This window comes from Xenopus laevis, chromosome 2L (genome assembly GCF_017654675.1).
Source record: "Xenopus laevis strain J_2021 chromosome 2L, Xenopus_laevis_v10.1, whole genome shotgun sequence".
Lineage (NCBI taxonomy): Eukaryota > Metazoa > Chordata > Amphibia > Anura > Pipidae > Xenopus > Xenopus laevis.
In genome coordinates this window covers 144,699,352-144,726,379 of record NC_054373.1, presented here as the reverse complement: position 1 = coordinate 144,726,379, position 27,028 = coordinate 144,699,352, and the positions used below count along the sequence as shown (strand labels likewise).

The window sequence follows — 27,028 nt, the reverse complement described above, 5'->3', positions numbered from 1 at the left end:
ATGTACCTTAAAGCCATTGGTGCAGAGTAAAATCTGGCTGAGCTGAAATTTTCATTCCAGCCTGGTTGGCAAAACATTTGCAGAGCACCTAGACCCTGATTGCACCCAACACTGTATATATAATAATTTGTAATTGCCGCTGATGCACGCTTTCCTTAGCATTTGTAATTTGAAAGACATCTACAAGGATACATTTGTAGTGGGTTATTCGTTTTGTTTTGTATTCTGCAGGAAACATTTGCCAGAGCCAAGACATGGGTGAAAGAGTTACAGAGGCAAGCCAGTCCTAACATTGTGATAGCTTTGTCAGGGAACAAGGCTGACCTCACTAGTAAACGGATGGTGGAGTATGAAGTACGTATTGCTTTTGCCTCTCATTATTTTTGTTTTGGATTTCAGAAAGCCATATCTCATTCTTACTTCATATTGTGTGTTCTCTAATTTTATTTACTGGTACCAAATTTCATTCATATAAGTTATAATTGCAGGTGATAAAATGCAAACAGTACCTGCTTAAAGGGGATGTAAAGTCAAAAAATGTAATTCTTTTAACAGGTCCACAGCCTAAAAATAAACCATCTTCAATGTACTTCAATGAAAAATTCTGTACCCTTTTCATAAAATTTGGGATTTTCTGCGCTTCAGCTCCCCGCACGAACGCGCGCACGGACTTCAGCCTGCATGAATTCCTCAACCCAGCCAGCAGGAGGTTGCTTTACTTCAAAACAACCTCCCCTCCTCCGAGTTCTGAAGTGTCAGGGAAGCAGCGTGTGTAGTTGTCACAGAGGTTAGGTTTAGTCAGGAACAAACAGATAAATTATCCTGAAGAACCGCTTATCATTTTGAAGTAAAGCAGTCACCAGACGGCTGGGTTGACGAATTCATGCAGGCTGAAGTCCATGAAGGGGAGCTGGAGCATAGAAGATCACAGATTTTATGAAAACTATATGGATGTTTTAATTAAAGCAAAATGAAGATAGGTTTATTTTAGGCAGTGGACCTGTTAAATTGATTTCACTTTTTTTTGACTTTACATCCCCTTTAATCAGCTTGCCCTATTGCTTCCATGAGAAAAAATAAAATTCCCCTCTAAGATAGAATGAAATTCCCAGAGAACTAACCCAAAAACAGTGTAACAAGAGAGAACTGTAGAGATAAAATACATAGCAAGAGAGCTCAGGCCCTTTAGAAGTGTATATGGAAGAGAACAAAAATAATGGAAGGTAAGAGACACAGACCTTATGTTTAATAGAGTGCAGAAAGTGGTTTTCCAGGATGACTATATGGTTCCCATGCTTTAAGGAACTTCACTAATCTGTTGACTGGCACATTGTCTTGCAGAAATACATTTAATTTTCCTGAGGCATTGTTTGACATGGGTCGGTCCCTCACAGCTTTTTATTAAAGGAATAGCAACAGCAAAAAATAAAATCATTTTAGAGTAATCAAAATATAATGTACTGTTGCCCTGTATTGGTAAAAGTTATGAAAGACTACTATAGTTTATATAAATAGGCTGCTGTGTAGGCTGGAAAAGGAGAAAAGGCACAGGTTACTTAGCAGATAAGCTCTGTAATGAAAAACAAAAGTATTCAGCATATGTAACCTGAACTTTGAATGGCTGCCCACATAGTTGCACAGCATCTTGTTTATATGAATTACAGCAGTGTTTCTAAAGGAAACACACCAGTTTTACTAGTGCAGCACAATATGTTGGCGCTCCAAGTGCTGGGAAACAGTACATTATATTTTATTACTTTAAAGCACTTTCACTTATTGGTGTTACTGTTCCTTTAAGCAAAGCCTCAGATAGGTGCCACGCCAGAGCCAGCTGCAGGACTGAAACAAATGACTAGGGCTTCTCCACCAAAAATATGTGCCATCATGTTCTCTTATTTTGTAATCTGTATTGCTGATACATGATCTGACACCAAATTAAAAAAAAAAAAATAGTTCACACCCAAGATTTATTTATCTTCTCTTTAGTTTAAATAAGAATATGTTTATGTTTACAGCTGTATTCGGTATATTTTATTAGTGTACTTTATTTACTCCCATGCAACAAACAATTTCTTGTTTAATCGATTAACTAAGAAAACACCCTTCCGGTGTGAAGGATCTAATTAGAACTATGGTTCCCAAAATTGTGGGTGGACTGTCTGGTAACTCCCAGACAAGAGTTCATATAAGCAGCTGAAATGAATTTTAAACAGCAGGTAAAGATCATCTGTGTCACAGAAAATTCACAAGTGGCCCGCGATTTTGCATGCATCTCTGTCACCCACAGGACCCCCCTATGGGGTCTGCTTCCTCTGTAATTATACCTCAGCTTATATACTGTAGTAAAAACACTTCTAGTAAAATAAAGAAGCCTTGGCCTCAACCCTGGAGCTCAAAAGACTGGCAAAAATCGTAAATTGTGCAACTGTCCATACTAATGGCTGCAACTAAACACTTAAAAGGGGTGGTTCACCTTTAAATTAACTTTGTCTGTTCTAGAATGACCAGTTCAAAGCAACTTTTCAATTGGTGTTCATTATATAGTTTTTGAATTATTTGCCTACAGATTTTGTATTACTCATCTTAATGTTCATGCCTATTCATATTCCAATCTCTTATTCAAATCCCTGCATGGTTGCTAGGGTAATTTGGACCCTAGGAACCAGACTGATGAAATTGCAAACTGGAGAGATTTGTAATAAATAAAAAATAAAATAACTTAAAAATCACAAATAAAAAAACGACCAATTGCAAATTGTCTCAGAATATCACTCTACATCATACTAATTGTTAATTTAAAGATGAACAACCCTATTAAGGCTAATGACATGACGTTGGAGGTGAGCAGTATGGGTGGTTTTGGAGGTTTCTTTCCATTAGCGGAGAAAATGCTTGGTGTGGTGAGGGTCAAGATTTTTTGCATGTGCCATTCTCTTTTTTTTTTTAATATAAATTAGATTTCAAGCACTCTCCATACTTCTGATCCGGTTCTAGTTAGTTGCTATTAATCTCTTTGTGTCAGATCAGAGAGAGGGAGAGAGAGACACACATGTACATGTTTTGGTATATTTACACACACGTGTATTTTATTGTTATTTCAGGCTTAGTTTTAGTGTATGCTCTTGCCATTAGTGAATTACAGTTTTTTTTCCACTTGCATTTTGTTCAGTATGCTACTCTTTTCACTTTAATGCTGACTTTATGTGCCATCCAAAAGTAACCCAATCACTTACACCCCTATGTATATTGGTAATAATAATAATATACATTTTATGTTCTTGCTTGCTTTTTATTGGTGGCTATAAAAACCCTGCTTGCTATAAAACTTTACTGGCTTCAAATTGTGATTGCTGAAGAGATCATTTTAAACTGAAAATAGACCTTATTTGTCACTTATCTTCAGATTTATTTTCCTATAAACCCTTCATAAAACACTTGCACAGGTTATTCTGTTACTCAACTATTGCTGAGAGTTAGGCGCTTCCAAATTCCTTGTCTGTTAACAATTGGTAAATAAAAAAGAGCAATAAAATGTCAGGTGCAGAGTTGGGTGGTAATTGGTCCCATGACTGTCTAGGGAAGAACTTTTCATTTATCTCTGGATTTTGGTGCACTTTTATATATGTTTTGAAATGCTAATATTGTAGCTTTGGGTAAATTTATGAGGAATCAGTGCTTCCTGTAAATGGCTTTACCAAGCCTTGCAAGCACATGAAGAGTAAAGGGATTAATACATTGGGTAGATACTGTAAAATGTACTTGAATTGCAGGACATTAGTTTCATTGTATGTTAGAGAAATCAAGATCATGCATCCTGACAGATACCCTAACACCAGTTAGGTAAGTTGCTATGAGCAACCTCATCAGTAATGCTTTGCTCCACTTTTTACACCGTATGTGTTATGTGTTATTTGCAAATTATGATCTGTGACAGTACGTATTTGTTTTGATTATCTGGCTATGTTTCTGTCTATATTCTATTCTAATGAATTTATTCTGTTTCTTTGTTGATTTGCAGGAAGCTCAAGCATATGCAGATGACAACAGCCTGCTGTTTATGGAAACTTCTGCCAAGACCGCAATGAATGTCAATGACCTGTTTCTTGCAATAGGTAAGACTGTGTGGCCCAAAAACTGAGGGGTTAAAGAGATTTTTTGAATAATAAATATAAACTGATAGGTATCAGGAACATGATGATTTTTTTTTTGCAAATGTGATATATTTGGAATATTTTTAACAAAACTGGGTCTGTTGTTTTGACTGATTCGTTAGTTAATACAAATAATACAAAATAATACAAAAGCCCTGCAGAGTAGAAAATTTGAAAATAGTTTGAATACTGTAGTGAACATCACATGTAAATGCATGTAAAACAATTTCATGTTCTTCTTTCCCTTTTACTGTATAAGCAGCCCATAAAGTAAAACTTCTCCTTATTCATTAATTGAATACTTTATTTTGTTCATAAATAATTAAATAAATGCAAATTAATAGTGGTCAGGTACAAGCTGTGTATAGAGGACATTAATAAGGGCTCGATTTATTTTTTTTATCTTCACATGTTCCTGGAGCAGCTCTGGGGGGGGGTTGAGTCACTAACTCTATAAACTGTTCTAATTTGCTAGGGGATATATTTCTTATCTTTAGCTCTGCTGAGCTGGATTCCTGTCATTAAAGGCAGCTGTTATGATTGATACAATAGTTGCTAATATTCCCACAGATGCTGCTGAGAAATGTATCAACTAATGTAGCAAATTGTAAAAGTTCCAAGCACAGTGGTTTCTGAACGTTAAAGTTTAGCGTGACCGCCTTTTAATATGAAAAAATGATCAAATACTGTGGTAGAAAAGGGAATTAACAGATTTGGTCAGCAGTTTGTTTGATTCTGACCATGCTCTCTAAAAGTCTGGGCATGTTTTACAATTTAGTAGTTTCGATAGTTCAGACTTTAACTGAACAGCAATTGGTCTGTGCAAACCAATTCTTCATCTCAGATTATTGATGGATCATTGGCAGATGTGCACAGATCCTCTTCACTATTGTATTCTACATTTCTCTGTGCATTCCTCTCCTGCTTTATCCTGTTTTTCTATTTCTGCTTATTCCACCCCTTTCTTCTTTTAAGCACTTTTCTCATTCCTTTACTTCCCATCTCCCCTTTTTGTTTACTTTTTCATTCTGCATTCCTCTTTTTATTACCTTACCTCTTCTGTTTGCCACTTCTTCCGTTCTTTGCCCCCTGCTTTTCCTCTCTCCCACTCTTTGCCTATTGCTGTCTTGCCATTTATCATCTTGCAGTTATTTCATAATTTTTTTTCTTTTTTTGCAAGCCCCTTCCTTGTTCTCGTTTCCCTTGACTATTCTGCTCACACATATTCACCACCACCTTTTGATTGCTTATCTTCTTCAGTGTCTTTAATTCTCTAGAACTCATCATCTTCTTATCAAACTAAATGCTTTGTTTCCCTAACCTTTGTTTACCTTCCCCAGTATAGTCTTTACATTTGATTACAAGACGAGAGCCGTCCAATATGAGAGCAGTTCTTTTCTGGTCCCATGTACTGCTGTTAATATGCCACATGTGATGAGGCTTATATTTTAGTTACTATAAATGCCAACAAATGCCTGACAGTGGCAAGAGCTTTTGCCCCTCAACCATAGTACTAGTTCTTCTGTCGGTATAATACTGTTAATCATTGGGTCCTTGTCCATTTCTTTTTAGGGATTTAACACTGCTACATTCTTATCTTTTGCTTTATTCATTTTTATGTGTGTCATTTCACATGCCCAGAAATGCTCTTGTGTATCAAGTACAAATAATGCAAATGGTTCATGGACCTTTAATTGAGCAAAGTTCAGAGAAACAATTTTGTGTCTCTTGAGTTTGCTAACCTTGAACTTGAACTCTTTCCATTCAGTTTGCAACACATCGCACTCTGTAACGCCTTTCTTTATTAATATTGCTCTTTGTAAATCTTTGGAACCGTCAGCAGTCATTCAGCATAGCGGTTCTCGTTTTATGATGTTTGTGAAATCATAAAGTTCCCGTTATTTAAAGGGAAACTGACTTTTTATTTCTATTTTTATGACTACACTAAAAGGTATATTGTAGGGTCGAGGTCAGTCTTAACTACCTGCAGCATTCCCATTCAGACTGTGTAATGGAACAGAGTAGCAGCCAGCTTACTTTAACTGTTACTAAAATGTATGTTATTTGTGTCCTTCAGCATTATTTTCTGTTAAAGAAAAGTGACTTTATTTATGCACAACATGGTCAGCCAGTCTGGTTGATTTGTGTAATGTGGCCCATAAATTATTAGTTTGAGAGATCAACATGCCATAACACAGGAGGAAAAACCTGGTTAGTTGGTTTCCTCTGTGAAAGCACAATGTAGGTCATATCTTGGGCTTTAGGTATTTTGCACTGTTGCAAATATGTCTGTAGAATGTGCGTATAGAAGTGCCAAGACTTAGTCAAATATTTGCTCCAAGGGGTAGTCTTTGAGTTTTTTATATTTGAAAAAAAAAAAAAAAAAAAAGATTAAAGTAGGAAACAAGACTGTTTAAGGGGTTGTTCACCTTTAAACCAACTTTTAGTATGATGTAGAGAGTGATATTCTGAGACAATTTGCAATTGGTTTTCATTTTTTATTATTTGTGGTTTTTGAGTTAGTTAGCTTTTTATTCAGCAGCTCTCCAGTTTGCAGTTTCATTAATCTGGTTGCTAGGGTCCAAATTACCCTAGCAACTATGCATTGATTTGAATAAGAGACTGAAATATGAATAGGGGAGGGCCTGAATAAAAAGTTGAATAATAAAAATTAGCAATAACAAAAAATGTGCAGCCTTACAAACCATTTGTTTTTAGACTGGGTCATTGACCCTCATTGGAAAGCTTGAAAGAGTCAGAAGAAGAAGGCAAATAATTCTAAACTATTACAAAAATGAATGTTGGTTTTGAAAAGTTGCTTGGAATTGGCCGTTCTATAACAGACTCGGAGAGAAACAAAGAAGTTGATAAGAGAATATATGTAGGGGCACATTTACTTAGCTCGAGTGAAGGAATAGAAAATACTTAGAATTTCTAACTTTTTTTTTTTGGCTACTTCGACTACGACTTCGACTTCGAATCGAACGATTCAAACTAAAAATCGTTCGAATATTCGACCATTCGATAGTCGAAGTACTGTCTCTTTAAAAAAAACTTTGACCACCTACTTCGCCACCTAAAACCTACCCTATAAGCTTTCTAGCCACTTTCTGATCGAAGGAAAATCGGTTGATCGATGCATTAAAATCGTTCGATTTGAAGGATTTAATCGTTCGATCGAACGAATATCGCTAAATCCTTCGACTTCGAATATCGATTTAACTTCGTTGGTCGAATATCGAGGGTTAATTAACCCTCGATATTCGACCCTAAGTAAATGTGCCCTGTAGTGTCTTTCAGAGGAATTATTAGTTTCAAAAGTCATGAGAATACAAAGTATTAACCACCTTGTTTATGTTTTATTGTCATAGACTATTGTATCACAGTGGTGTTAATATTTTAACAGTGATTAACAGCATTCGATTATTTCATGTCAAAATGAAAATAGATCTCTGCGGTGATTTAATTGCAATAAAAAATATTTTCGAGTTCTATTTGGATAGGGTTCTATTTACTTGAGTAACTGTTGTATTTGTGTACGTAATCACTGTGGAATATGGTGGTACTTGTTAATACTAAAATAACCCATTGCATAAGTATACATCTCCTAAATCATTACTGGCGCAGCCAGTTCTTAAGTCACATAATTCATTAAATGGAGGTCAAATCTGTATAATCAAGGCATTTCCAGTGATTATAGTATCAGCACTTGTGTATCTGGAAGGTCCCACTTCCGATGAGTCAGTATTGTGGCAGAACCTACACCAAGACAAAAAAAACACTCCAAGCACCTCATTGGAAAGTTGATTGAAAAGCCCAAGTCACGGAATGGATACAATAACATTTCTGAATATTCCTTGGAATACCGTTCTTTTTTCTAATAAAGGAAAATTTAAATTCTAAGCAATTGTCCATGTTCTATGAGAACAAAACATGAAAAACTCCATTGTGCTACAATTTATTCTTTGTTTGAGAAATGACAAGGATTTCATCAGATGAGGGGCCTTTTCTTTCTAATAATGGGAAGGAGGAGGATTTTAGTAGCAGTAATGAAGACGAACTGTAGTGGGGACAGGTGGGAGTCAGAGAGGCAAGTTATGTGAATAATTGGTGGAGGAAAGACTAGATTGAGAGAGTGGGGTGGCAGGTCAAAACACAAGTATATAGGGGAAAAGCAGTAAGTTACCTAAAATCAATATTTGCTGTATTGCGTTACACAATGAACTCAGTCAGGAAGAACCATGTATAAACTCCATTTATGTTTTGCATAGAAAGAATATATTGTTTATGTTGTTCACTGATAAATGTCATATCTTTATTAGAGACTAATCCCAAAAATGGCCACATATGCCTTACTCAAAAACAGTGCAGTGATTTGATAATAATTCAGGTGCTTCTTATTGTCAAAGTATATGAGTAATGACTGTTAATCCGGCAGATTCCCAAATGACCTGTTATAAAGATATTGTCCTTGATCAAACTCCATGATATGTTTCATAAAACTGTTGTCTGTTCGGTCGCATTTGCATTAAAACAATAACGTGCAAAGGGCTTCTATGTAGTTTTTATCCTCCCTATATCTGGGTAGTGTTGAGTGCTGATGAGGTTCTTGTTCCTAGGTGTCTATTTAAAATTCCCAATTACATGTTGCCTCCCTTTTTGGTTTTAAAAGCTACTGTATGTCTCTGCAGTGTGTCCCTGCCCAAGCTGGCTACTATGTCTGCAATTTCCTCCTAAACTTGTCTGAGATTTTCTTTTGGGGGCCTAAAAGAGCACCAGTGCCGACAGTTTCCTCTGACTTTCTCCCAGAGTTACATTTATACAGAGCATTATACCATCCCGTGTTCTGTGGCAGTTTGGGGTGGGGGCACCTGAGGGCTGCTAAGGGCACACTAATGTTTGAATGCTTCTCTCTGCCTAATTAATATTAATGAGGTGAAGAGAAGTCAGAACTTCCTGTGTCTGCATTTAAAAGAACAGTTTCTGCCTGTGTATGGCTACACAGAGCCAAGTGGAGGGGCGATCAGCCTGAAAAAACACGAAAGCAGGCAATTTGAAGCCAAACTTTGCTCTGCACTTTATTATTTATCAGGCAGAGAGAAGCATTCTAAATGCTAAAGTGCCTATGCCCTAAATCTGCTGTCTTAGGCACTGTCCATTGGGTGGCTATTTAGAAAATAGGGCCCTACCAAATGCCCCATGTGCCATTGCACTTATAAAAGCCAGATCCAAGATTTCAAACCTGAAAAAAAAAAGGTGTTCATATAATGTGGTGAACTGACTCACCTCTTAGATAAGAGAAGATAGTTACGGTTGCTATAGATTTTTTTTTTTTCTTCAGAAATGCTATACCTATTTACTGGATAATATACTTAATATTTTCATTTCTCTGGCCTGTGTGTCACTGCCCTGGTTTAGTGTACCCTATCAGGTTTGCAGTTTTAATATATGTACATTGTATCAGATTGATAACCTGTCACTTTTGCTGGCTGAAATCCCTGCATGGAATGGGAGCTCAACTGCAGTAGGAGAAAAAAAAATGTCCCAGGGACAAAAAAAGCATCATCCTATGTTATGTCTTTAAATTAAAATGAAAAGATCCGTCTGATTTGAGTTTTCCTCTTTGCTTTCTACAGCTAAGAAGCTGCCAAAAACGGAACCTCAGAACACTAGTGGTGCACCTGGTAGGAGCAGGGGTGTGGATCTTCATGAGCAGACCCAGCAGAACAAGAGCCAGTGCTGCAGCAACTGATAGAATTAAAGAGCAAGGGAACCAAGATAAGATTAAAACCTCTATTCCTACACCTGCCCTTATATGCACCAGAATACTACTAAGCTCCTTTTCAGCACCTCACTCTTGCCAGGACTTAACACTTCTGCACTCTTGCTTTCCTACTCACCATCGGATAACAGCACACAACAAGCCAATGTGCTTGAAACCTAACCAACCACCTCCCTCTGAGAGCTCCCTGCTAACTGCACTATTGGGTATGTTGTTTTGTTTCAAATAAAAACAAACGCTTCCAAAAAAACACACAGACTACTCTTGGTTACCAAGCAAAGGATCATCTGTTGACTACGCCTCCAGAAAAGAGCCAAAAGGAGAAAAATACAAAGCGGCAAACACTTACTACTCACTTAACTATAGATGCATATAGTGACTTTAGTATTGATCTTTGTTTTGATTTTAGTCTTCGGTTTTTTTTGTTACATTTTTTTCTGCTTTTCCTCCATTTCTTCTTATTTTGCAGGACCCACCAATTTTACCTGTCCACAAGATCTTCAGTCATAAACGGAGCTTTGTGCTTTGAGACCCAAAATACCAAGTGTAAACATATATACTATATGTATATACTTTTACTTTTTTGCGGCACAGCTACGCAATGTCTGTTATTTGTGTGTCTGGACTTTGACTGCTGTTTCTGGTAAATCATCCATTGACTATGAACTTTTACCACTTTGGCCGAAAAACATCAAGAGCAATTGAATAAACATTGTGAATTTAGTTGGAAGAATTTTAAGTAAACCACTGCCATCATGTTGAACAGTGCAGAGGGTGAGCCACTTGTCACTGGAGGGAATTTGTTGTGGCGGTGCTTCTCCAGGCTCCAGTCCCTTTGTCAATAATAAGGGGATAGCTTTTGTTTTGTTCTGTAAAGCACATGAGTTGTTTGTGGGACCTTCTGAAAAAAAAAATACATAATCAGAAAGATGCAGTATATTAATGCTTCTAAGTACACTCCAAGCTTGGGTCTCCCCAGTGTAAATGGCATGTTTATTTATAGTGACAGTAAAATAAAAGCAGCACTAGATTCTTCACATAAAATTACCCCCTACATTTTACTATTTGTAATTTTGTTGATCCCCATCGACCACCAAGCACATCCAGGCACAACTTTCTTGCAATTAAAGGAGATGTAAAGCCTACATGTTCCTCCCATGTATATAAGATGGGCATATCTTCCCCACCCAAGCCACATAATTTGTACTGCATATACCCTCCCTTTGCCAGCACCATCATATTTTCCTAAAACAAATAGTAACTTTCACCCGGTGGCCATTTACATTGGTAACATTGACTTGTGCAAACAGGACATGTATGCTGTAAAGTTCATGCAATGCAGAATGCAGGTTTATACAGGCACAACATACTTTGATAAAAAGTTCTGCTGCACTGAGGACTCTTAATGGTTAAGCTGAGCTCAGGAGAGGTGGTTAGGAGAAAAAATAGGATCAGGCAGCTAGAGTTTCTATGGGAACCAGCAATGCCGCCTCTTCATTGGTTGTTAGACTGGAGGGTGTGTGTAGTAATCTGAGCTGAGAAGAACTGAGCATGCTCATTAGCCAACTGCAAAAGTAAAATCCTGAGGGAGGCAGAGTGGGTTAGAGGAGGAGAAAGATTTCTAAGTGATTAAGGGAATGTTGTAGCCTTACTACCTTTTAACAACCAGAGTGTCAGCTATCTAAAGATTTCAAAGCGACTGTTCACTGATTAAATTTCTGTTGGGGGGTTTACATGTCCTTTAAGCAAGTCCAGCCATGTTTTGGAGGGATTTCTTTCAGTAATAATGACTGTGTTTTAACATAATCCATAAAATTAACAGCACTTTTACGAGAAAAATCCAGCGCTGCCAGTGCTTTATAGGTGCGAGTATATCTTATGCCTTTTTCTTTAAGCAAAAAAAAATATTTTTCCTTAATGTTATGATAAAACTGAAATGTCCAACCTGTGGCCTTCCAACTTTACCTATAACTCTCTAGCCTTCAGATAGAGGACTGCAGTTTTGACACCCGGTTCTAACGCTAAAGAATTATTTTTGTTTGAAAGCCTTGACTGTCCTTTGGCACGGACACATTACTTGGGACTGCTCTAGTGTATATAAAGCTGGAGTGAAAGTGTCCCTACAACTGAGGAATAAAATGGTTAATTTACATGGTACAGAAGCATGATGTTGAACTGGAAAAAAGCTTTACATGTCTCTACTGCACATAAAGCAGTGAGCTTTTACATGTATAGGAAGATAAATATCTTTCCATTTAGGTTTAAATCCATTCTACAATCCAATAGTTCTCCCTTGTACCATGTGATTACATTTACTCATAGCAAAAGGCTTCTGATATCAGTGGAGGCATTTTAATTTCTACTATAAAGCTATACAATCCAAACTGCTGCTTATTTTATGCATTTCACCAATTCTCGGATTATCTTTTTGCGCATTCAAGACTGTTCACCAAACCCTGAATCGCTTGACTGTTTAATTCTACCTAATCACAATGAATCTTTTTGGGCCACCATGTACCAAATTTTGGCTAAAGCCTTTTCTCTAGTCTGTCCTATGCAGCAGGAGACATGGCAGACATGTGCCTCTGTGTGTGTGATAAGTGTTCTTACAATTGTTGGTGGCTTTATGGATTCCTGTCTTTTCTATGGAATTGTGCCTTTCTTTTAAAGATCCCCACAAAGGGGTATATTTATCAAAGAGTGAAGTTAGAGATCCTCACAGTCCTCTAGAGTGAAATTCCACAACTCTATTCATTTGTATGGGATTTTGAAAGGTGTACTTTCACCCATTGATAAATACTCTTTTAAAAATTCCATAGACATGAATAGAGAGTGGCGGGATTTCACTCTAGAGGATTGTGGTGATCTTTAACTTTACTCTTTGATAAATATACCCCAATGTCATTTAAGTAATTTCAGTGTAATATATTTTTAGGGAAAAGAACAGAATAGGATATCTGAGTACATGGACATTTTTCTAAGTCTGATGTTTTAGGACAGGCCAAAGAGGGTGCTTGCCTGGAGGTCTCCAGATTCCGAGACAGTCAGATGGCCACAAAATGCCCTTGGTAAAATGATTTATTATTAAATGATGTTTTAAGAAATAGATATTCTCAGTATTTATGTCAGGGGTAGCAAAGCTGCAGTTTCCCAGTTGGTAGGAAACAATTCCCAGGATCCTTAGTTAAAAGGCTTTTGCAGGGTGTTGGGAGTTGGTTATTATCTGCACAGTTAGACCTAGAGGAATTAGAACATTCCTGATTTTGTTGTTTTTTTCCCTCGGTTGTGGCCCAGCCTTCCTATGTTACCCTAGCTCTGACCTAGAGAAAAGTTTGTGGTAGCTTGGACTTTAATGGACCCTTCCGCGCTAGAATATCTTTTAAATCGGGCATATAAAAGCAGTTTGTGATCTCCGGTCGCACACTACAGTTGCTTTATTTTTGTGAGTGATGGGTCAGTCCTGTGTCCTTTAGAAATTCCAGCTGCTGGAACACAAACAGTCACCTTTTGTTTGAACAATGCTTGTTTTCATGAAATTGCCATCCCTGGGCCCCACGTCTTTCCACTCGCCTTTTGCAGCCTGAAGTCTCCTCCAGTCAAACAATCACAACTTGCTAATAAAGCCATGCTATGTGCATCCTTCTAGCATGATCTAGCTCTAGCTTAAACGCAGGGGGGGTTGGGACTTGGAATGTATTCATTTGTTTTACTCTGCAGTTGCAAGGTTACAAAACATAGTTGTGTTTTTGGATTATTTGATTAACCATTTTTAATATACAGTGACACATTTAGCTCCTGCAGCTACTCGTGTATCCCTGGAGAAATGTTAAGGAATAGTCAAGACAGCAGGATTCAAATGGGGATTGTTATTTGATTTAATGCGCTACATTGTGCACCGCACTGGCTAAGATGGTTGTAAAGCTTCCAGGGTACTAGGATGCAGCCAACCTTCTAGCTCTACATTGCTACTGATCTGGACAAATTGGGAGTTTTTACCTAGTTATCAGGTGCAGATAGTATCTGAGAAATTGTGCAGATATACTTTGTGTAAGCTCTTCAGTTAAAGACGTGAGCACCCAGTATTGCATATTTAGGCATACAGCGGCACAAAATGTGGGTATTTTTGCAACTGTTTGCTTTATACACTATTTAGGATACCACAAAAAAGGACCACTTTATATGGTACCTCAAGTCATTGACACTTATAGTCCAGTTTTTACTGAAAAAGCAAATCGTTTCTTGCTCTCTCTCTTCTTATTTAGGGGTATGTTAGTTTAACAGTTGCATACATTGTCGACAGATTAAATAGTTTTTGAGGCAAACGTCATGCATTGTCCCAGAGTGGTTTGTCGTTCTCCAATTCCCCTCTGGTTATATGGATGATATCTGGACCAAGCCACTCTACATATTGCCACTCTACACATGAAAGTGCCCTGATTTTTATCTGTTTGTGTTACTTTTTTTTTTCTGCCTTGGATAAGGAACTTCAGTTATGATCATATTGGACCTCCTACCCGATCTACCTTTGTATTTAATGTAAGTAAGTCAAAACCCGCTTGTGTATATTAAATGAACTTTGCTTCTTAATTATTGTTCATTTTTTAAAAGTCAAAGCAGCCTGGTTGGTGTCCCTGTTAAATAGATTTTAAATCGAACAACCGTGTCCTACATTTTCCATGAAGTGAGTGATTTACCTGCCTACATAGCTGTGTTGGACTAGATCGAGTTAAAAGGCGTATGGTAGGGGGCCTTAAATGTTTATGGAGATCCCTTGCTTGGGGGATTTTTATATTCCTTTGTAAGATGCCTTCACTGGGGGAAAGCCAAGCCGTGCATTATACGGGCAGAAAGAATTCAGCCTATTCAAATTCCTTGCTAATCAAAGGAGAGAATAAACATGAATGTGAGGCTTTCAGTGGAGTTGTATTCAGTCGTAAAAAAAACATTCCATTGTCTTGGAAGTCACGGCAATAAACATGGTTATAACTAAACTTTACATAAATGTGGTTATTATTTATCTGCATTTGGTCCTGTGTTTTATATATTTTATGTGAACATCCCATGTTAGAAAGCAGAAGTGAACCATGCCCTGCTAGATTAGAGCAGACATTTTGTTTGTTATTGAAATAAAATGTGACACCTTGAATCTTATGAACTGTTTCGGTTCCATAGTGCATGTAGGTCCTGAAACTGACTTGAACTCTATTGATGTGGTGCCACTTCTTGCATTATTATCTGGTCATTTCTTCTCCACGTAATTAAGAGAGATCAGAACCCCCCCCCCCCTACAATACAATGAGTTTCTACTACAACATCATGTGGAACGGGGGTCTTCAGGCTTTCTGTTACCTGCGAGTCACGTTCAAATGTAAAGAGTTTGGGAGCAACACAAGCGTTCAAAATGTCTTAGGGGTACCAAAAATGTGCTGTGATTGGCTATTTAGTAGCCCCTATGTGGACTGGCATCCTACAGGAGGCTCTGTTTGGTGTTTATGCAACCAAAACTTGCATCCAAACCATGAATTCAAAAATAAGCATCTGATTTGAGGCCACTGCGAGCAACATCCCCGGGGATTAGTGAGCATCATGTTGCTCCAGAGCCGCTGTCTTTATGTGATAATAAAGACACATAGTTGGACCAGATCTAGTCAAGCAAACAAAGCAGTGCAGCAGATAGAAAGTATCCATCACCAAAAACAGCCAAAAATTGTTCCTCTCCTGGTTCAACTCAACAGATCAGCCATATAAAAACATAACTGCCTAATGCTTTTTGTGACTCCGTCCTCATGCTGAGGGCACACTGAGCGTTGGCTACACTGCGCTTAGCCTTAGAGGTTTTTTTGTTTTGCAGGATGAGAGACAACAATCGCATCATGCCCCTACTCTGTTGCACTGCACTGCATCCATGTGCAACCTGCACTGTGTGCCTGCACTCAAGTGCAAACCAATGGAGCTCAGGGCATAGAGCGGATCTGCTTCTCTCAGCCGGAAAAAAAGAAACACAGAGGCTAAGAGCAGCGAAGCCAATGCTCCAGGTGCTGTAGCCCTTAATCTGGCCATGCATGTGCCAATATTGCCATTTATTTGGCCACTCTTGACATCAATTACAGCCTTGACGGAAATATGGTCAGGTATCAGTTGGGCTGACTGAAGTAATCCTAATGTGGTCCCCTGTGGGAGCTGTACATTGACCCGTGGAATCTTACTGTGCATTGGCACAAAGCCTATAGCTAATGCCTAAATATCTTGGTGAAATTATATTTTCACATTAATTCACTGTGTATGTAGGGTATTGTTCTTTTCTTTGCAAGTCAAACAGCTGCTAATCACTACAGAGCTTAATATGCCCCCATATCCTGTTATTGTATTACACAGCAGAGCACCATTAGGAAGTTAGGCAATTGCCTAGACAAGGTTTTGGATGTGATTATGCCTTGGGACTCTGAGGCAGCCTTCAGAACCGAAACCAGAACTGAAGCCATATCACACTGGTCTCATCACGTTGCAACCGGGATAAAGTATTGAACTGCATAATGAGTAATAGTGGGATGCAGCCCTCTTTGCATTTGATTAGTCCATCACTGCTCACACTCACCAATTAAAGACATACAGTAATAACCAATGCGTAGAGGCAGTTGGACTTTTGTAAAGGGAGCTGCTACTTGACTCTGAGGCAAATGCACAAACAAGTGCTGTCACAAGGGCCCAGCCTACAGGTACCCAACAACAGAAGTATATGCCTAGTTACTTCCCCACCATTGTGCCCTAGGCATGTGCCTCTCCTGCCTATCCGTAGTTCCAGCCATGTTGAGTTTGGCAGAATGCAGGAGAACTTTACCAGTCTGGATGTGTAAGGCTGACAGTTATTTTTTATAGAGTAGGAATGCAGAATAAGAACAGTTCAGTTTGGTACAGAAAAAATAATGGTGCAGGGTGTTTTTTGTTTGTTTTTTTAACGGATTTGGATAAAGTCCCTGATCCCAGTCAAAACAATGCCATGCTCCTACATTGTGCCAACTATCTGGGGAAGGTCCTTACCTATTTCAGTACAATAACGCCCCTATGCACAAATGCAAACATGTCAACTCACCTGTATTTTCCAGGAGTCGTGATTTAAGCCCCCTTCATCTGGTCTCCTGCAGTAACAGGTCCATCATCCACTTTCAGTAATTTGCACCCAAAACCAAACCCCTCCACTAAAATGCATACAATTATCACCTGAAGTCCTTCGATATCAGTCCAAACCCTTCAAATCTGAGTTGCCATCTCTGCAAATGATGTCCGTACAGAGACTTGACATTTAGCGATATGGATAGTTTTGGGATAAATTAGAATAAATACAGTACATGTATTGGACCTATTATCCAGAATAGTCACTACCTAGGGTTGTCCGGATAATGGATCATTCCATAATTTGGATCTTCATACTTTGTCTACTAGAAAATCATGTAAATATTAAATAAACCCAATAGGCTGGCTTTGCTTCCAATAAGGATTAATTATATCTTAGTCTGGATCAAGTACAACACACTGTTTTATTATTACAGAGAAAAAGAAATCGGTTTTAAAAATGTGATTATTTGGATAAAATGGGGTCTATGTGAGACGGCCTTTCCTGTAATTCGGAGCTTTCTGGATGACAGGTTTCCGGATAATGGATCACATACCTGTATATTTTATTTTTTAACACATACATACCCAATTCTGCAGATTGAAAGAAAACCATTCTACTCTGACTTTTAAACATATAGACACTACTTCATATCCCCTTTAGGCTGACAGTCTTTCAAACCCTCCCTCCTCTTGCTGTATGATGAAGTGATGAATTATGCTTTCCATGATGGGTGGTGCACAGATTTTCTGGAAATGGAGTGTGGTGATTTTAGGAAATTGCAGCATGGGAAAAGATCACTATATCAGTGGCTAGAGGCAGCTGATATTTGAATACATTTATAACCAGTAGAGGTCCTTAAAACTTTTATTAACCTCTGTGTAACTTCAACTTTGTGACTGATGCTTGAACATTATCCTGAAGAATTTGTTGATATTGGGTTAAATTCATCCGACCCTCAACTTAAACAAGGGCCCAAGTCCCTGAACTAGCCACACAGCCCCACAGCATGATGGAACCTCCACCAAATATGACAGTAGGTAGCAGGTGTTTTTCTTGGAATGCAGGGTTCTTCTTCTGCCATGCAAAGCTCTTTTTGTTATGACCAAATAATACATTTTTGTCTCTTCAGTCCACAATGACTGTGGCTTGTCTAAATGAGCTTTTGCATACAACAAGAGACTGTTTATGGTGCAAGTGCAGAAAGAGCTTCTTTCTCATCACCCTGCCATACAGATGTTCTTTGTGCAATTTGCACTTAATAGTAGAATGATGTACAGATACACCATCTGCAGCAAGATGTTCTTGCAGGTCTTTGGAAGTGATCTTTGAGTTGTCTGTAACCAATCATTACAATCCTCCGCATATGCCGCTCCTGTATTTTTCTTGGCCTGCCAGGCCTGGGTTTTACAGCAACTGTGCCTGTGGCCTTTAATTTCCTGATTACATTCCTTACAGTTGAAACTGACAGTTTAAACCTATGAGATAGCTTTGTGTAGCCTTTCCCTAAACCATGAACAATCTTTGTTTTCAGATCTTTTAAATGTTACTTTGAAGATCCCATGCTGTCACTCTTCAGAGGAGAGTCGAACAGTACAACTTGCAATTGGTCACCTTAAATACCTTTTCTCATGATTGGACACACCTGCCTATGAAGTTCAAGGCTTAACGAGCTAATCCAACCAGTTTGGTGTTGCCAGTAATCAGTATTGAGCCGTTACATGCATTCAAATTAGTAAAATTACAATTAATTTAATTTCATACAATTTAATTTCATACAAGTGAATACTGCTTTACTAAAAATCTTTGTTCTTGGGAAATGAAAGACATACAACAGTTATCTTTTTTTTGTTAAAATTGGAGTAAATTATTATGCAGGCTGATGGGGGTTCCCAAACTTTTTCATATGACTGTATATAGGTATGGCTGTGTAGCTTCCCCACCATGGAAATCCATGTTAGCAAAGGGTCCCAACTGCTGAAAAATAGTTTTCCCACCGCAGCTGCAGGCTGGCCAAGCCCTTAATCCAAAGAGGAAAAAAATAGTACAAGTTCACAAATGTTCCCCCACTGAGGGCATACACGTGGCACATTGAGCAAGTGTTCCTGAGCCCAGGACACAAGATCAACATGCACAGGCTGTTGAATATGAGGGATTCTTAAAGGGATACGGTCATAGGAAAACATGTTTTTTTCAAAACACATCAGTTAATAGTGCTACTCCAGCAGAATTCTGCACTGAAATCCATTTCTCAAAAGAGCAAACAGATTTTTTTATATTCAATTTTGAAATCTGACATGGGGCTAGACATATTGTCAATTTCCCAGCTGCCCCCAGTCATGTGACTTGTGCTCTGATAAACTTCAATCACTCTTTACTGCTGTACTGCAATTTGGGGTGATATCACCCCCTCCCTTTCCCCCCCAGCAGCCAAACAAAAGAACAATAGGAAGGTAACCTGATAGCAGCTCCCTAACACAAGATAACAGCTGCCTGGTAGATCTAAGAACAACACTCAATAGTAAAAACCCATGTCCCACTGAGACACATTCAGTTACATTGAGAAGGAAAAACAGCAGCCTGCCAGAAAGCATTTCTCTCCTAAAGTGCAGGCACAAGTCACATGACCAGCGGCAGCTGGGACATTAACAAAATGTCTAGCCCCATGTCAGATTTCAAAATTGAATATAAAAAAATCTGTTTGCTCTTTTGAGAAATGGATTTCAGTGCAGAAGTAGCACTATTAACTGGTTTTGAAAAAAACATGTTTTCCGATGACAGGATCCCTTTAATTTGGATCTCCCAGAAACTATGTTTTAAATATGCACATAATTGGTGAGTGTTCTGAATTGTGGGTCACATACAGTATATATGACTGAGCATGACCACTCGAATCACACTTTAGACACTTTGTGTGGTCTGCCACAGTAATTGTCAGGATGCTGCATCTTTGACTTTATACTACACAAGTTGTAACTACAACGAAAATTTTAATGGTGCCTGAGACTCTAACTCAGGAGTGAGTGTTCCAAATAAGCACATGCTGTTTCTTATGCACTATATGCATTTCAGCCCTTGGCCGGCCCCTTCTGTGAGGATGAATGGCCTACCAATTTGCCAGTCTGTTGTTGCTCCTAGGTATCTCCACTTTACTTGCAGTGGACCAGGGCAAGTGTAGCAGGGGCAGGACGGTCGCAAAACTTTGGAAATGGAAAGGTGGCATCCCATAATTCTGCACAGTTAAATGTCACTAAGCACTAGTCAGCGCCACCCATTCTACAGTGTTTGTTGCTGGAGATTGTGTGTTCTTAGTTCTACACCCGTGTCATTAATGGGTGTGGTGTAATCAGCCAATCCCACTAGTTAGTAGAAGGAGTGTCGAAATACTTTTTGGCTGTACATTGTATCTGGCTAAGGATCTGGGCAATGTATCAGAAATAGGGATAGTGTATAAAGGATAAACATTCCACATGAATAAACTTGTTTATGGCAAAACAAAGGTTGGGTTTTATATCTGGGCTAATCTACCCTATGTGCTATACATGTGTCCACTGAGTAGGCTTCCCAGTGGGCAAGAGACACTTTTTATATTCATGTAATTAAAATATAGTCCATTTACTAATGAACCAAGAAAGGGGACTTCTCCTCCAATATTAGGCTCCCATAACATGGGATAAGATATATAACCATATGAAAAAGATATTTAAGATAAAAGGCAATATTTATTAACCACCACGCCAAAAGCATTTAAAAACATTTAAAACATACTAAGATAGCAGCGCTGCATGGGGAGTAGGGATCCCTACCCTCTAATTGTCCAAATTTTTGTGGGGCTCCGGGATATCAAATCATAACAAAAATTGTTCGTGTGAATTGGCTCGTCAGCCTTTACACATACGATATGTAACTCTGTATGTCCTGGAGTCCGGTAATCAAGGGGACAAGTGTGCGCAAGTCTTCTTATGAATAGGTGAGTCCTATGCTTGGGTATGAACAGAAGCCGTGGGTCCTATGGGTATGGACCGAGAGCGGAAACACTCTTGACAAAGCCACGGTCGGTGGCGAAACAGCTGTCGAGGCTCAGCGTCTGCATGGAGTGATGTGGGATTCCGCTATGTGGGGACCTGTGGTGCGCTAGAAGGAATTCGTTTGGAAAACACAGTACGATCCGTGTAGAGAGTGTGACAATAACCGGTGTACGGACAACAGAACACTGCTTATGGTCTGTATAAACACTTATTTGGGTTTGAATGACAATCGGGACTTTAAGACCGCCGCCTGGCATTTATTGGTGACTACCGCAAGTTTTCTACTGCCTAAGCGGCTGCAAATTAGCCGTTTCTGTCATTCAAAATTGGGCGCTTCACTGCGGTTAATTGGGTCCATATCAGAGTCCCGACCCTTTACACACTGGTTTCCGCTCTCGGTCCATACCCATAGGACCCACGGCTTCTGTTCATACCCAAGCATAGGACTCACCTATTCATAAGAAGACTTGCGCACACTTGTCCCCTTGATTACCGGACTCCAGGACATACAGAGTTACATATCGTATGTGTAAAGGCTGACGAGCCAATTCACACGAACAATTTTTGTTATGATTTGATATCCCGGAGCCCCACAAAAATTTGGACAATTAGAGGGTAGGGATCCTCCCCATGCAGCGCTGCTATCTTAGTATGTTTTAAATGTTTTTAAATGCTTTTGGCGTGGTGGTTAATAAATATTGCCTTTTATCTTAAATATCTTTTTCATATGGTTATATATCTTATCCCATGTTATGGGAGCCTAATATTGGAGGAGAAGTCCCCTTTCTTGGTTCATTAGTATATAGCATTTGTTTTGTGGACACCTCCAATCAGGCTAATTATACACATTGATTCACTGAGATTTCCACCTGTTTCTAGCATGGATGTTATTTAAAATATAGTCCAGCCACTGGTGCACCTTATTGTTAACAACTCGTACACTGGCAGATGGCTTTTCATATGTTATTTTTTAGGGGGTTATTAATTAGGCATTGTTTGTCATTCAAACTGTTGTTTCGTTGGAAGGTCATTTATTCATGTAACCAAGTGACTGAGGATGAATTTGCGGGATCTGAAATGAAAAGCAAGGTCGCACGTGGCGTTTTTACGTTGCGTTTTTAAAAATGAACAGCCGAGCGTAAATATGCACAAAATTAAGCCCTATTACAAATAATGGAATACGCACTATAGCAATTCTCACAGGGCGTTTGCGAGCCAATATCCACCACAAGGCGCCAGTATTTGCGTTTTTTAGCAGAATCCCCAATATGCCAAGGAAACACCATCTAATTGAACTCTATGGGATCTGCAGGGTTGGAAATACACTTTGCTGAAATACTCTGCGTATTTTCAACATGGCGGCCAAACTCTCGCAAGATGGATTTCGCATATATGTATTTTAAGTCGTATGCTGGTGACGTAATTACAGTATGTTGCGTATTGACAAGCAATGCGGCTACGTTCTGCATGTAAATTGTTTTCCACTTGGCTTTTCATATGTCATTTTTTAGGGGGTTATTAATTAGGCATTGTTTGTCATTCAAACTGTTGTTTCGTTGGTAGGTCATTTATTCATGTAACCAAGTGACTGAGGATGAATTTGCGGGATCTGAAAAGAAAAGCCCTGATACAGATATAAAGGGGGGTTTGTGCATTAGGGCAAGGTCGCACGTGGCGTTTTTACGTTGCGTTTTTAAAAACAAACAGCCGAGTGTAAATATGCACAAAATTAAGCCCTATTAAAAATAATGGAATACGCACTATAGCAATTCTCACAGGGCATTTGCGAGCCAACATCCGCCACAAGACGCCAGTATTTGCGTTTTTTAGCAGAATCGCCAATATGCCAAGGAAACACCATATAATCAGGGCCGGATTTACATAAAGGGCACCCCTAGGCCCACTGCCATTCGTCGCCCCTGTCCCCTCCCCTTTATTCGTGCAAATTTTCATCATCAATGGGAAAATTTAAAAAATGATCGTATCTCCAGCGCTTTCCCAGTGTTTTTGAACCAATGTGGGTGTGGTTGGGCAACATGCCGCCCCCCTAAAATCCTGCCGCCCTAGGCCCGGGCCTAGGTGGCCTTTCCACAAATCCGGGCCTGCATATAATTGAACTCTATGGGATCTACAGGGTTGGAAATACACTTTGCTGAAATACTCTGCGTATTTTCAACATGGCGGCCAAACTCTCGCAAGATGGATTTCGCATGCTGGTGACGTAATTATGTTGCGTATTGACAAGCAATGCGGCTACGTTCTGCATGTAAATTGTTTTCCACTTGCCTTTTTTTTTTTGTAAAACTTTACTAAAATTCTTCTGAGTAGAATTGTGGGGAATGAGAAAAAACAGAAATGCATGTTGGGAAATGAAAACTACAGGCTGAAAAACGCATATTATCATGTGTGTGCACGTGGTTTCATTGGCATATTTACAACTGCACATTTTTAGAAACGCAATGTAAAAACGTCACGTGTGACCTTGCCCTTAGACTATGGTGGTGCTCACTTAAATAATACATACAGATAAAATTTGAGTGGGCTTGTCCTAACACTGTTCCCCCAGACGCACAGCAAGGTGTATGCAGCCAGTTGGAGCGCTTCCATTACATGGGGGGGAAAGATATCCTTCAATTTCCTGTCAGGTCTGTTGTGACGCTGTCTGTCCACAAGATGGAGGAGTGGATAATATTCTACAATGCTGAGTGCTGAATGTCACTTAAGCTGGCCATAGACACAAAGATCTGATCATACGAATTCAGGATTCGTACGATTTTGGCACCGTGTGTGGAGAGTCCCGACATTTTTCATCCGGCAGAGATCGGTCGTTTGGTAGATCGGACAGGTTAAAAGATTTCTGTCGGCTGCCGATAATATCTCTGCATGTATTGCCAATCGTATGATTTTCAGAGGGAGACTGTCACCAGCTTTGGTCGGACGTAACTTTCGTGCGATTGCCGTCAGGGGCAGAACATCGGCTGATCTGTTCTTTTGTACTTTATTTGATCGGAATGGTTAGTGGCAGGTCGGGAGATGGCGATGTCCGATCGTACGTTGATTCATACGATCAGATCTTTGCGTCAGCTTAACTCAGCTGTTTAACCTGAGGTCGGAGAATTGATAATACCCCCTAAACTAATTCAGTCTATGCGCCAATTGAAAGGAAAACATGACAGACCATTTCCCATTCCTTATATTGACAGTATAATGCAGGGTTGTCCAACCCGCGGCCCGCATGTGGCCCAGGATGGATATGAATGCGGCCTATCTTGAACTGCCGCCAATCCAGGAAGCATGATGTTGCAATGTCATGCACAGAGAGCGTATGTATGCGGTCGCTCATTATGTGCATGTGTGGTTTAAATTTTACATGAGGTGTGCGGTGTGTGATTTCCTAGAGCAGGAAAAGTGGTTAACAAGCGGCATTGCCCGCTATGCTAGGGATATATGCAGCTCCTACATTTGTGAGCAACTTTTTTCAAGAATGAACACACTAAGAGTAAGATTAGAACCAAATTATCTGATGAGCACCTTGAGAATTCACTGAGAATTGCATAATACATTTCCTTGATTTTACATTTTCCTGGATTTTACACCATTTTTTTCTGGTCCCCTGAAAAATGTAAAATGGGGGTTCTACTGTACTTACAATGAACCAGATATTGATACATTAGTAACACAATGTCACAAATCCCACTAGGTTTATGATGCCCTCTTTTCTTTTACAATAAAATAAATCAAGTTAGTGTTTTTGTGTATTTTGAATGTGGCCCCAGAACATTTTTCTTCTTCCAATGTGGCCCAGGGAAGCCAAAAGGTTGGACACCCTGCTGTATTGCAACCCTTCCCCACCATGTTTCATTGTGAATTGATGGATTCTGGGACTTGAAGACCCTCTGTTTTCTGTAGTGGGTGGCCACAGATTCTCTGAAAAGAAACCTCAAATCCACTAAACAATGGAACAAAGTGAGGGAGGGGTTGCGTTTCATTGTGAGTCTATGAGTTGATGGGGAGGTGATGGGGAGTTGTCCCTGTGAAATCTTTTCTGTGGAATCAGTAAAGTCTGTGTAACAAAAATAAATGCAATCATGGGAAACGTCTCAGGCGTGCATGCTTTTTTTTTTTTGCTGCAGTTCTGACTGTTGCAGCAAAACCTTGACTGTTATGATTGATCGTATCCAGGGGCACAGGTGGGCCCAGAGGGTATAGGGGGGCCCATGAGGGCCTAACTCATATACAAGTTCAATAAATATTGGTAAAACAGATCAACAATCAAGACATTTTGGGGGCCTGAAAAATCATTTGCTGTGGGGCCCATTAATATCTCGTTACACCACTGATTGTATCACTCTGAGGTTCAAAAGCTGTGGCTTTACCATTGGGATCTTATCTTCATTCACGCTTAAACCAACTCCAGATTGGCCCCGATTCTAACTTTTCCTGTTACCTGAGACATCAAGCCCAATCCTTCTGCCCTCAAACTCCAGGCAGATCTCATAGAAGGATCTAAATAATTCCCCATCATTATATACTCTCCAGACTTTACATGTTCCGGTCTGTCAAATGGGATGTATACACGATTAGATGGCTGCTATGAGCTAGGCCCCGACTGGCAATCTGTGGGCTGCTATAAGGTCTCATAGAAAGTCAGTATTTAGTGGGCTGTTTGGGCCTCTATGTGGGCTGATTGGGCCTCTGTGTATCTGAAATACCAGGGCCTATTTTAATTCTCAGTCCGGACCTGCTATGAGCTCTACCTAAACTTCTGTCCCAGGTAAACAGCCACCTCATTCTACTTATATCTGGAGGTTAGAGGTTTGATTGTGGCTTTACTCTGTGTTTATGTGAGTTTCAGTTGGGTGATGTTGCCTTTTCAAAACACCCCCTGCCTTCCCTCACTCGACTACCTTTCTATGGGTGTCAGCAAGCGACGCAGTCCTATTGCCTGAGTGTATCACCATTTAACTCCAAACATACCCTCACAAATACACTTCCCACTGACATATCTGTGCCTATCCCTACTAACTGCAAAAACAAGCTGGAAGGTTGGCACATGTAGTAGTAATAAAGCATAGAAGCATTTGGGCTACTCTTGAGCACAGGAGCAACTGGGTAATGTAACTAGTCCCAGAGCAATGTAACTAGGCGCAGGTTAGTGTCTGCTGCTTGTTTGGAAAATTGGTGAGAGAATGAATTGATAATCAGAAGTCAGTGCTTGCTGCTGTAGTCATGTCACTGTGTCTGTGCTACTATCAAATCTACTCGCCATTTTGTCCAGTCACGTGCCCTAGCTCCCATTTGCTTCTGTCCCATGTTGCCTACTCTATACAAAGTGCTAGGGATATCTCATGTTGGGCTGTGTTCTCAGGTAAAACTGCAGTGAGGCGGGTGAATGAAGGCAACACGGTGATTGGTCAGACACTTGTACTGGAGATTCTGCGATTCCTCAGAGAAAGGGCGGGCAGTGTAAGCAGCGCATGGCGCGAGCAGTTCTGCGCATAAGTGCGGACACGTGCAGATATTTGTCACATATATTTATTCAGGAAACTTGCAGCCTAAAAGGTTGTTGTTTTAAAAATGTCGCGTTATGGTTTTATACAGACGCCCTACATAGAAGCTGCTTCTCTGTATCCCGAGTACGAATATTCTTTTTTGGGAGGGACGGGCTTTGCAGAGCAACATCGAATCGAATCCAACTTTCAGCCAATTGCAGTGAGGGAGCCCTGCCCTGAGTTGTACAAGAGCAGCGCAAGCAGGATCCCTCCGCCCTCACAGTCACAACGCCTGGCTCGCTCCCAGCATCACTGCTCCTTCTGTTCCAGGAGCCTATGGGAGCGTATAGGGTTAAGGCTCACTGCTGGCGGTAGGCGTGTCCTTGACGTCACCAGCCCGTGACATCACATCTCGGAATAGTATAAGGAGCTGGATTCCAGCGAACTGGCGTAGCTGATCTGGC

At 39.7% G+C, this 27,028-nt stretch overlaps 1 protein-coding gene across 5 annotated transcripts in view; it reads left to right on the top strand.

Moving 5' to 3' along the window:
- rab5b.L (RAB5B, member RAS oncogene family L homeolog) overlaps positions 1 to 10,656 on the top strand; it is a 32,880-nt gene extending 22,224 nt beyond the window's left edge. For 4 of the 5 annotated variants that reach the window (XM_018244948.2, XM_018244945.2, XM_018244946.2 and 1 more), the window contains exons 4-6: positions 232 to 354; positions 4,019 to 4,112; positions 9,788 to 10,656. In XM_018244948.2, the coding sequence (XP_018100437.1) occupies positions 232 to 354; positions 4,019 to 4,112; positions 9,788 to 9,903 (333 nt within the window). In that variant the 3' untranslated portion in view covers positions 9,904 to 10,656. 5 annotated transcript variants of the gene reach the window in all.
- Positions 10,657 to 27,028: the final 16,372 nt, after the last annotated feature.